Source organism: Mytilus californianus, unplaced genomic scaffold (assembly GCF_021869535.1).
Source record: "Mytilus californianus isolate M0D057914Y unplaced genomic scaffold, xbMytCali1.0.p SCAF_3, whole genome shotgun sequence".
Classification (NCBI taxonomy): Eukaryota; Metazoa; Mollusca; class Bivalvia; order Mytilida; family Mytilidae; genus Mytilus; species Mytilus californianus.
In genome coordinates this window covers 59,995,943-60,007,281 of record NW_026262679.1, presented here as the reverse complement: position 1 = coordinate 60,007,281, position 11,339 = coordinate 59,995,943, and the positions used below count along the sequence as shown (strand labels likewise).

The 11,339-nt window shown below is 32.6% G+C and overlaps 2 protein-coding genes across 2 annotated transcripts in view; both read left to right on the top strand.

Annotated features, from left to right (window-relative positions):
• The first annotated feature begins 2,214 nt into the window (after positions 1–2,214).
• The window catches only part of LOC127733075 (vacuolar protein sorting-associated protein 33B-like), a 50,280-nt gene continuing 41,155 nt past the window's right edge, over positions 2,215–11,339 (top strand). The window contains exons 1-2 of the mRNA XM_052242352.1: positions 2,215–2,305; positions 6,190–6,270. Of these exons, the coding sequence (XP_052098312.1) occupies positions 2,222–2,305; positions 6,190–6,270 (165 nt within the window). The 5' untranslated portion in view covers positions 2,215–2,221. The remainder of the gene's footprint in view (positions 2,306–6,189; positions 6,271–11,339) is intronic.
• Positions 7,208–10,380, top strand: LOC127733093 (uncharacterized). Its single transcript, XM_052242387.1, has 2 exons — positions 7,208–7,582; positions 9,199–10,380. The coding sequence occupies exons 1-2, from the start codon at positions 7,498–7,500 to the stop codon at positions 9,711–9,713; spliced, it is 600 nt and encodes a 199-aa protein (XP_052098347.1). The 5' UTR covers positions 7,208–7,497; the 3' UTR covers positions 9,714–10,380.

The window sequence follows — 11,339 nt, the reverse complement described above, 5'->3', positions numbered from 1 at the left end:
ATAGAAGATAGAGAGAAACTAAACAGAAACATATATCCACACTATCAAGAACAACACAAAAGTGATTTTAGCAATGGATCATATTAAAGTCTACAATGTTGGAGCGTGTCCATTGTTGAAAATCCACATAGACCTAGGTGAGCGATACATGTAAGCTCTTTAGAGCGTCTAGTTTATATAGCTATAATTCTTTTCCTTTAAACAACATGTATTTTGTTCAGTTAAAGCACTAAGGGAGCTACCATTTGATTTTTATGTGGGGGGGGGGGGGGGGGGGGGGGCTAAGATGAAAAATTTTGTCCTGCATTTTTTTTAGTTGTAATATCTGTCCTGCCTTTTTATTTTTCACTCTATTCGGTCCTGCCATTTTTTTATTAGTTTATCCTGACTTTTTTTACATAAATTGTCATCCTGCCCTTTTTTTTGTAAAGTTGCTCATCCTGCCTTTTTTTTTTACTCAAAACTCCTGTCCTGCCTTTTTTCTAATTTCATCCTAGCCCCTCCCCCTTAAAAATCAAATGGTAGCTCCCTAAACGTAACAATAGAGTATTATGTTCAATCTCTTGTGTATTAACCAGGAATCGATCTGGTACCCCTGATACAGTAACCCATCTCTTTACTGAGCTAAAGGAGTACCCCTATTATACCATGGCAGGTAATAGCGGGTTTTATGAAGTTACTAGTTCAATGATGATCCAATACGGAATGCTCCGTTGGCAACCCTTATTGATTCAAATCGGCCCCTAAATTGATGAGTCCTACCGTCTGAGTAGTTATTTATTATCATACAAATCTTAAAATTGAATTATTAGGATTTGTCACATATTTGATAGAGATATCGGCAGTTTTTCATATCAATAAAATTGGCCAAGTGTTATTTGACATGAGCAAGATAACTTCGAAAATTCATCACATTTCAATTGGATTATGACGTAATGTCTGTGATCCGTCAGTGATGATGTTTTGCAGCGTTTTGATGGAGCAGGATAACATTCCTGGATGTTTTGTTGTGGAATTTGACCACATTACCGAATAATTTATTGGGAAATAAATGATAAAAAGAATAATAAATGCTTTTCCATATTTGTCCTGTTGTATGACAAAATCGCCATTTGTTGATCAGACTGAACTTGTGAATATGCTGTTTACACGAAGTAAACATGAAAAGACCCTTTGAAACCACATGAATTGCTCAGTAGCTTCTATGTCCAAGTTGAATTTTGATAGAGGACCATATGCACAATGCAACACAGGATATCTTCGAAATTATTAAGAACAATTTTTATTGGTCCCAGGAACATTTTCAACTGAATATTAGATCGGAAACAAAATACCGAATTCCAATTACTGTCGCATCAAAGCAAAGACTTGCACTATAGTTAGCCATACTGTTCCCAGGCAGGTCTGTGACAATGTTACATTCATATCGAACCATTTTGACCCCGTTGCCTCCTAGGAGTCAACTGTTGATGGTATATTTATATCGTAAATTACGTCGAACTCGACCGAACAGTCTCTCTCGTTTTGCCACATGACGTCTGCACCAACAATATGCAGATCTAGAGACATTTCCATCACGAGTAAAGCAGCACGTGTTTCCAAAATGTTTCCGAGCGCGGCTGGAGACCATTTGTCAAATATATCCCGCCTTATGGATCAATATATATTTGGTCCGCAAATTGTCAAAAACTATTTCCGGTTCCGCAGCTACATCCCCAACTTTAAATTCTAGATGCTCGTCTATCCCTGAAAATGTGTAATATGACAGTTTATGTTTAAGGGAACGACCATTTAACTTTGAAGGAAAGGAGATATATGGATGGGTTTTAACTTAACTTGAAAGTATTCTATTCCCACCTTTGAAGAAAAGTATATATTGACAGTCAGGAAGAAGGACAAAAAATATTCTGATCGAAAGTTTTTGTCGTTAATTTAATGTTAAGTTCGTAAAAAAAGGGGGGGGGGGGGGGGTCCAACCATATGTCCCCATTCAAAAGCATTGATCGTAAAAAAGGGGGGGTTCCAACCCCCGGACCCCCCCCCCCCCCCCCCCCCCTGGATCCGCCACTGATGTCCTAGATTAGTATACATGTTTTGTAAGTTCTTCCTGAATATCAAGAACCTCACTACACAAATCCTTGTGAATATTAATTGAAATCACGGAACTTCAATGTTAAACGGAAGTTGGATTAAAATTAGTTCTGCTTTCATTTTCAAGAAAATGGCTGGATCAACAACAAATTTTCCAAATGTTCAAAGAATTCGAGATATGGTTCGAAATGACCTTGCATCTCTGCTCGATTCTGTAAGAAATATAGGAGATAATAGTGCTAATTAGAGACCACAATCATTATCTTATATCAAAGTTAAAGAATCATTATAAACCTAGAGTGAAGTTAGGATATATTTTTAGTCCCTCAAATTTGGGGAGTTCGGAGAGCTTTTTTTCTGATTTGTTTCTTGTTGACAGCTTAATCAGAAAAAAAACCTTAGTCTGTGAATTCACGATTTTCAAACTGAGCACCACCCTTTATAGAAAAAACAAGTCAATATAACTCAAGATTCCATGTTTAAGCGGTCAATTTATACCTTGTTAATATTTCTTTTGATCACATACAATGGCATAAGCTGTTTGATATCCATACAAAGGCGTATTTTTCTTTCAAAGTTAACTCAAAATTCATTTAAAGTAAGGAAAACATTCTCACTGATTCTCAGCAAATCGGGACCATTTGCCAAAATTATACTTGGAAAATAAATTTCTGTAAACCAACTTTTAATAATGCTCAAATGATTCGTATATATATGATTTGAAAGTTTCCAAAGTGGTTGATCTTAGCTCTTACTGTGAAAATAATATCGTGGTCAGGACTATGGTTCACTGTTTTCCACATATCAGATACGTTACCGTCATGTTTTATTTCCTTAGCAAACACATTTTCATACAAAGTGTCATTGCTTAGATTTTTTCCTCCAAAACTATTCTAGAGGTACCTGAGATGCTATTAATAGTCATAAATCTTAAGTAATAGACTCTGAAAAGTTAATGAATTGTTCTTGAATCCATATCTTGATAAAATATAACTTGAAGACAAAATACATAACAATTAGTTCTTTTTTATAAAGTATGTATCAAGATATTACTCAAAATATATTTAAATATCATTTATCAACAACTGCTCATAATAATTTCATATATTTTTTCAAATGTTTATATATATTATCTTTTTGTCGAGCCTTCGACTTTAGTCGAAAAAGCGAGACATAGCGATCCTACATTCCGTCGGCGTCGTCGTCGTCGTCGTCGTTGTCGTCGGCGGCGTCCACAAATATTCACTCTGTGGTTAAAGTTTTTGAAATTTTAATAACTTTCTTAAACTATCCTGGATTTCTACCAAACTTGGACAGAAGCTTGTTTATGATCATAAGATAGTATCCAGAAGTAAATTTTGTAAAAATAAAATTCCATTTTTTCCGTATTTTACTTATAAATGGACTTAGTTTTTCTGCCGGTAAATATTACATTCACTCTGTGGTTAAAGTTTTTAAAATTTTAATAACTTTCTTAAACTATCCTGGGTTTGTACCAAACTTGGACAGAAGCTTGTTTATGATCATAAGATAGTATCTAGAAGTAAATTTTGTAAAAAAATAAATCCATTTTTTCCTTATTTTTTCTTTTAAATGGACTTAGATTTTCTGCCAGGAAACAACACATTCACTCTGTGGTTAAAGTTTTTAAATTTTTTTAACTTTCTTATACTATTTTGGATTTGTACCAAACATGGACAGAAGCTTGTTTATGATCAAAAGCTAGTATCTAGAAGGAAATTTGGTAAAAAAATAAATCCATTTTTTCCGTATTTTACTTTTAAATGGACTTAGATTTTCTGCCAGGAAACAACATATTCACTCTGTGGTTAAAGTTTTTAAAATTTTAATAACTTTCTTATACTATTTTGGATTTGTACCAAACTTGGACAGAAGCTTGTTTATGATCAAATGCTAGTATCTAGAAGGAAATTTTGTTTTCTTCCAGTTAACATTACATTCAGTCTGCAGTTAAAGTTTTTAAACAGTTATTTTAAATCATAAACTATCCTGGAATTTTACCAAACTTGAACAGAAGCTTGTTACAATCAAAAGATAGTATCAAGAGGAATATTTTTATTGATTGACTTCCTCATTTTTGTTGATTCTGCGATTAACAGAAAAAGTAGGCGAGACACTGGGTTCCGCGGAACCCTTACGAATTTTTTTCAACTTGGAAATGAACATATCACATATCTGTTGAGAAGACAATTTGTATATTAAAAACTCTATTATATCGGTTCTGGAACTATTAATTATAAATTAACTTTAAATATATAATATTTGAAATCAAAGAAGTGAGCGTAACGCTTCAAACTCGAATGAAACAATAGGATATACGATGTAACGTATCTGTTCAAGGCATGCAACAAATACATTACTATAGGAAACAAATACGTTACTTAATGTTTGCACCATGAATTACAATACTTTAAAACTATTTTTATCCTGTAGGTACAAAATTAAGATGTCTAATTCGTATCTATGTGATAAAATGTCTAAATTAATATATTGGCGAAAAATATATCAAAATTTCAAGTTAAAATCAGTACAATTGCTAAAATTGACGTTGTTCTTTCATATGTCTTCGCAAGTTGCAGCTGATAACTTGTTGTACTGATGATATTATTGATTGATCATTAAACAAAACAAAAATGTATTAAGGCAGATATCTCATATGTCTGAATTCCGAAATAATATCGATATTTCATCGTTAACCGAAACATAGTAACGTATCTGTTGGTACCGTATCTGTTTAACAAATTGTTCGTGGTCCATTATTTCAAATATGTTTCTGATTCCAGGACATTTTTCACTGTTGAAAAGTAAGATCAAATATGTAAAAACATATTTATTCAGTTAAATAGATCCCATGCAAGTGGTTAATGTGTAATCAAATGATTCCATAGTAACGTATCTGTTAAAAATTAACGTACAAACGCCATTTCCTAGTTTTGGAGCTTATCAATTTTCTAAACCATTATAGATACACATCATATAATTTTGTTTTGGTTATAACTATGGACTAACACTTCAAAAGCAACATAATCATTCTTTCAATTGACCTTTAGATAAATATAGAGTCTAATTAAAATTTAGTAACGTATCTGGTCAAAGAAATAGTGACATATATTCTCAAAACTGTGTTGGTTTTATTTTATGACAAACTACTTAAAATGACATAAATTTGTATTGGCTAAATGGTGATAGATCTGAAAAGGCAACACAGGTACATGTTTTACAAGCTTCTTAAGTTAAATACTCAACAGAAAAAATATCTATACCATCAGGGACATTCGTTTTACTCAAAATAATATGTTTTAGTGTAAGGCTGGAGTAATTTTAATATTCTTCTACGTAGCAATTGTGTTAGTTTTAGCTAGATATCTTCCTTGACTTTCAAAAACATATTTGTTTAGACATTTTTATAGCAGATGAGGCTTCAAATATCTACAGGGACAACAAATCACGTATGGGACCTGATTTCCTGAGAATGAGTGTTCTGCAAAAGCTTCTTATTCAATTTTTTAGAAAATTTGTGTACATCCACTTCATTTGAACTTTGGTGGATAGTTGTCTCATTGGAAATCATACCACATTTTTATTTTTATATTTCAGTGTCATCTATAGAAGGCTTTGTATATCATTTATATGTATACGTAAAGACTGTGTGATCAAACATCTTAGTTCTAATAGGAGTACATGTACCTAATTTTTGTCAACATTGTAGATATATATAAATTTATAATTCTTGCATTACAACACCTTACTAAACATGATAAGATAATTAAAAAAATGATACGTCAGGAAGCTTTTTGAGTATTTAGCCATTTTGGAACTTTCACAAATTTTAGATATTCACTTTTTGAGGTATTATAATCAAAATGATAATGATGTAAATGTTTTTATATTCATAACTTTCTTATGTAATGTATTTTATTATATATAAAATATTTGGTTTGATGAATTGAAATTATTAATAGAGACTATCTGATTTGGCCATGGGCTGTTTTCTGCTCTTTTAAATGGCACAAAGTCATTGCCTGTTTCTATTCTCTATACTATTTGGTTACTTCAAAATTATTATCTTTTGAGCAGTTCAAAGGAAAGAAAGATTTGGTACTGGATACAGAGCTCATGAAACCATTAGACAGAGTGGCTGGAGCTACAATGCTCAAGGTATTATAATTATTGATATACATGCATATATGTAACACTCGGAAATGTGTTCGAACCCCCAAATGTTTCCATATATGACAGACTGAACTCCCGAACATCTCTAGTTGATGAAAGAAGCCAAAATGTGTCCTTTTTCGAAAATGCATATTTTAAAAATGCCCAAGCGTGTTAACCTTAATGAATAAGTGTTTCGTTTTGACAAATTTTGTTTGAAATAAAATCCTGTCAAGACTATTACAGGGACCTTAGACTTAAAAGTGCACAGAAAAAAAATTCTCACAAATGCTCTTCTTTGATTGTTATTTTTAAAGGGTGTTGTTTTGTTGTTAAAAGGGGGCAGTAGAACAGTAACCAGGGTTCCATGATTTGAAGCAAAATGGGCACAGAATGTCAAATAAAAAAGTGCAGGCGCTGCCCAAATTGAAAATTGCAAAGACAGAAGTAACAAAACACTGTATCAGATAGTTTTCATGAATTCATTGTTTTTAAAGGCAGTGCTTTAATGCCTTTCTAGTTGCCGTGTTAATATTTCTTTCCGCGATATCCAACTTATCTACGTGGGGGGTCATTAGGCTCCAAGTAGATCCGGAAAATGTTGATTCTCTCCTCTTCTTATTGCGGTATCAAATGTTTTTTGTCTCATTTCATTTACATTGGAAAATAGAGAAACGATCATTGTGTTTTGTTAGTTTTAAAAACTTTTGATATATTTGTATTTTACATTATAAGCAGTCAACCGATTGACAAACTAGAGTTATTTGAATTCCGTGTGGAAAGAGGTCGGGTTAATTTCGAGTGTTATCTGCAATCAAGGATTTGTATAGTCTCACTATACAAATCCTTGCTGCAATCTAGATGTTTATAAATCATTTCAGTCGTTGATATAATAATTAAAGGTCGACTGAACATGAATTATATTATACAATTTAAAGCGCATTTCTGTTTATGCACGCGAACTCGTCTAACGTTATTGTTATTTCGCAGTTATATAAAGTAGCAAATTATCGTTCCTGAATAGGTGGCGCCGTAGTAGCCGATCCTGTACTTCAACTTCCGGTTTCTGCACTGTGCAACTATTACAGTTGCATTTTTAAATGACGATGCCAAGTACTTGTTGTTGTGTACCTGGATGTCATTTAAGAGGAGGACATGCATTTCCAAATGACTTAAAAAGAAGGAAAAGTTGGATCAACGCCATGGCCCATACGCAGATTGGACGAGAACACGATGAAATCGTGGAGTCCATCTCAATCAGCTGTTGTTTGCAAGGCACATTTTACTGAAAAAGACTACGTGCAGGAAACTATTCATGGTAAAACTCTATTTTCTTTTTAAAATATATAGTTATATATGTAATCGCCATGCGAATAAACCAAAGTCTGTTTACAACCGCAATTATCGTTTTAGAATAAAAGGGGGTGGTTAATTCAAGACGTCATAATTTTTTGGATTACGATTCAATGTGAGCTGTTTGAGATTTTTTGGTGCTTGCTACAATTATAATGATTTCTTACAAGAGGTATTTCATACTGAGAATTATTTTAGCAGTAATTATGCTAATGTAGTAATGACAGGAATGCATAAGCTATGCCTCATAGACTTTCTTGAAAAATATCAATGACAATGTTAACAGGAACAAAACAACGACATTATCTCATCTCTCTCATCTATATTATAGTTATTTAGGTACAAACAATGTATGTTTGTTTCATACGTCTCTCATTGTTTGTCCTTTGGATTTACATAACATACATTTTGATGTACATTGAATCAGGCTAACATAGTTTTATCCAGATTGTAATGAATAAATCTAGTTAATATTTTGACAGGTAGTACAAAGGAATTATAGTTATCTCGTACCATTGTAAACTCGTACCAATGTCAACTCGTACCACTAAACAAAAACTCGTACCAATGCAAACTCGTACCACTGCTAACTCGTACCACGGTAAATTCATACCATTGTAAACTCGTACCAATTTATTTAAATGCATTCAAATGGTGTTTAATGATGAATATATACTTTAATTTCACTCAATACCTCTTAAGTCTGTAAAATGTATATAATTTGAAATTACAATAACCAATTTGTAGCTAATTTTCCTTGTCTAATTGGATGGAGAAAACCGTGGCAGATTGGCTTTGTTGTCTCCCTTGAATAGACTCTTTTTTAAACTTTTACTGACAACTATTTGATTTAATTTTTAATCATTCCAAATCAGTAACATTGAATAGATTTGGGTATTTTTCTATGTTTCTAAAAGGAATTTTATTTAATGAAAGAATTTATTGATTGTGTTTTAAAGGTTTAAAATTGTTTATGACCAACAGTTAGAAAGTATGAAATTTATTTTTATACAATATTCAGCACATTTCAGCAGAATATGACCATGCTTATATGATTATACAAGTTGATTAGTTAAAGATAAAAAAAACAAGTTGATTAGTTAATAAACAACCAATAATCACACAATTAAAGGAATTTAATATAATTATTAGCATGGTAATTAAGAAATTACATTTGTATTTTTGTCTAAGTTTTCATTAAAAAATGGTATAAATTTCAAAGATATTTTAATTTTTTGTATAAAGCTTAAAAAAAAATAATCATAAAACATTCGTATTTTTGTCTAAGTTTTCATTAAAATCTAGTATAAAATTCAAGTAATTCAACTTTTTTTATTTAGTTTACCAAAAAAAAATTCATAAAACATTCGTATTTTTGAATATATTTTTAATGGTATGATTTGCAGTGGTACGAGTTCTGATTGGTACGACTTCCCAGTGGTACGAGTTTACGTTGGTACGAGTTAACTTTTTTGGTACGAGTTTACGTGGTACGAGTTAACTTGCTTCCGTACAAAGTATGCATTGCTAATGGAAGTTCATTTAATTATCAAAAAACTAATGTTTTATAAACTTTTTCAGGACACAAACCCACCATACAGAGACTTAAGTCTACTGCCAATCCCAGCCTATTTTCCTGGACCAAGCAAGAGACTGAATCGTCCGCAAAAAGAAAAATCAGGGCAGTTTCCTGTGAAAACAAAAGAACTAAACTTGATGAATATTGTAGTAGAAATCCAGAGGAAAGTTTTGATTGTAAAGTTGGTTTTCCTGAAGAAGTAATTCATACTGCAGACAGGATTTATGACTGTCCACCACCAACTGCCGAGCTAATGTTGAGCTTCACAGATGGAATTACGCAAACACCATCAATGCCTATATTTTCAGCAGAGAATTTTGAAATGAAGACACGTGACACAGCCATGCATTTTTATACCGGTTTAGAGTTGTATACTAAATTTTTATTTGTTTTGACCACACTTGGTCCAACAGCACATTGTTTGAGATACATATATATTCAAATTGATAGGGTGTCATTTGAAAATCAGTTTTTTTATGACTTTGATGAAATTGATGCATTATACAACCAACTTTGAACTGTCTAGATTCTAGATTGAAACTAGTGTTAAGAATATTGTGTAAACATGGATTGTTTTTATGTCTAAACAGTGGCGTGATGCTAACACTTGGCCATTTAGTGGTTTAGTCAGGTATTTTTCGCCATCCAACTTTAAATTAAAGTTTCCTACAACTTGGATTATTATTGACAGCACAGAATATCCCGTGATAAAACCTAAAGCTCCTAGAGCTCAGGCAACCTTTTCATCATATAAAAACAGAAACACTGAAAATACTTGTATGTTCGACACCTGGTGGTTTAGTCAACTATGTCTCTAATGCATATGATGGTTGTACCAGTGACTGTGAAATAGTTGAAAGATGTAGAATAGTTCAATTATGTGATCCAGGTGACAGTGTGATGGCAGACAAAGGTTTAAATGTGCAAGATTTGTTTGCTCACTTTTTTCAAAAAAAGAAACAGAATTAGTTCCAAAACTCTTATACGGGATAGAAAAGTCTCCAATTAACACGTGCACATAGAGCTAATTATTGGACTTGGCAAAACATACAAAATTCTAATAAATCCTATGAATGGAACTGAAACAAAACTTTCATCTGAAATAACATTTAGTTGTTTTATGTTGTGTAATTTTAGAACTTGTATTGTGCCAAAGGATGCATAAATAAAAGTGACGCAATGAAGTTTGTTCTGATATATATATATATAAATATTATTTACAATTACATGCACATGTAAATTGTAATGCATATAAAAATAAGGAGATGTGGTATGATATTCAGTGAGTTCATCGAACCAAAGTGCATAAGAAATGGGTTAAGCAGTTACAGGTGTTACTGTCACCATACAATCTCCAACAATTAGAAAAACTTGTACCGTGTAAAAAATTTCAGAGATCTTACAACCTAAGTTTTGTTGTCTCACCTTGACTTTGGTGAATTGTTTATATCTGTTGATGTAAATATAAAAAAGAAGATGTGGTATGATTGCCAATGAGACAACTCTCCACAAGAGACCAAATGACACAGAAACAGCTATAGGTCACAGTACGGCCTTCAACAATGAGCAAAGCACATACCGCACAGTGAGCTATAAAAGGCCCCGAAATGACAATGTAAAACAATTCAAACAAGAAAACTAACAGCCTAATTTATGTACAAAAAATGAACGAATAACAAATATGCAACACATAAACAAACGACAACCACTGAATTACAGGCTCCCGACTTGGGACAGGCACATACATGTACATGCAGAGTGTGGCGGGGTTAAACATGTTCACGGGATCCCAACCCACCCCCTAACCTGGGACAGTGGTGTACCAGTACAATATAAGAGCGAACTATAAAAATCAGTTGAAAGAGGCTTAACTCATCAGATGGATAAATACAAATACAAGTGGACGTGGCTGGGTAGTTGTACATCCAAACAACAAAAAGACACTAAGTACAGATCTGAGAGTACTCGAATTTACTGACAACTAGTTCAAAGCCACAAACAACTGATAAAAAAATCTTGCATCTAAGACTAAATTATCAATCCGTAAGCTCCCTTTAGAATTTTATAAATTTTAGATTTTACATTTCTGAGTTATTGGGTTTTATTCATTAAAAAAGGGGGGATTTTCCAGTTTTTGGACAAC

What these genes read in the sequence shown, in the direction of transcription:
- LOC127733093 (XM_052242387.1), top strand. Translation starts at nt 7,498, where the DNA reads ATGAAATCGTGGAGTCCATCTCAATCAGCTGTTGTTTGCAAGGCACAT. An exon ending in CGTGCAGGAAACTATTCATG is followed by an intron (nt 7,583 to 9,198) that starts GTAAAACTCTAT and finishes AAACTTTTTCAG; the next exon opens with GACACAAACCCACCATACAG.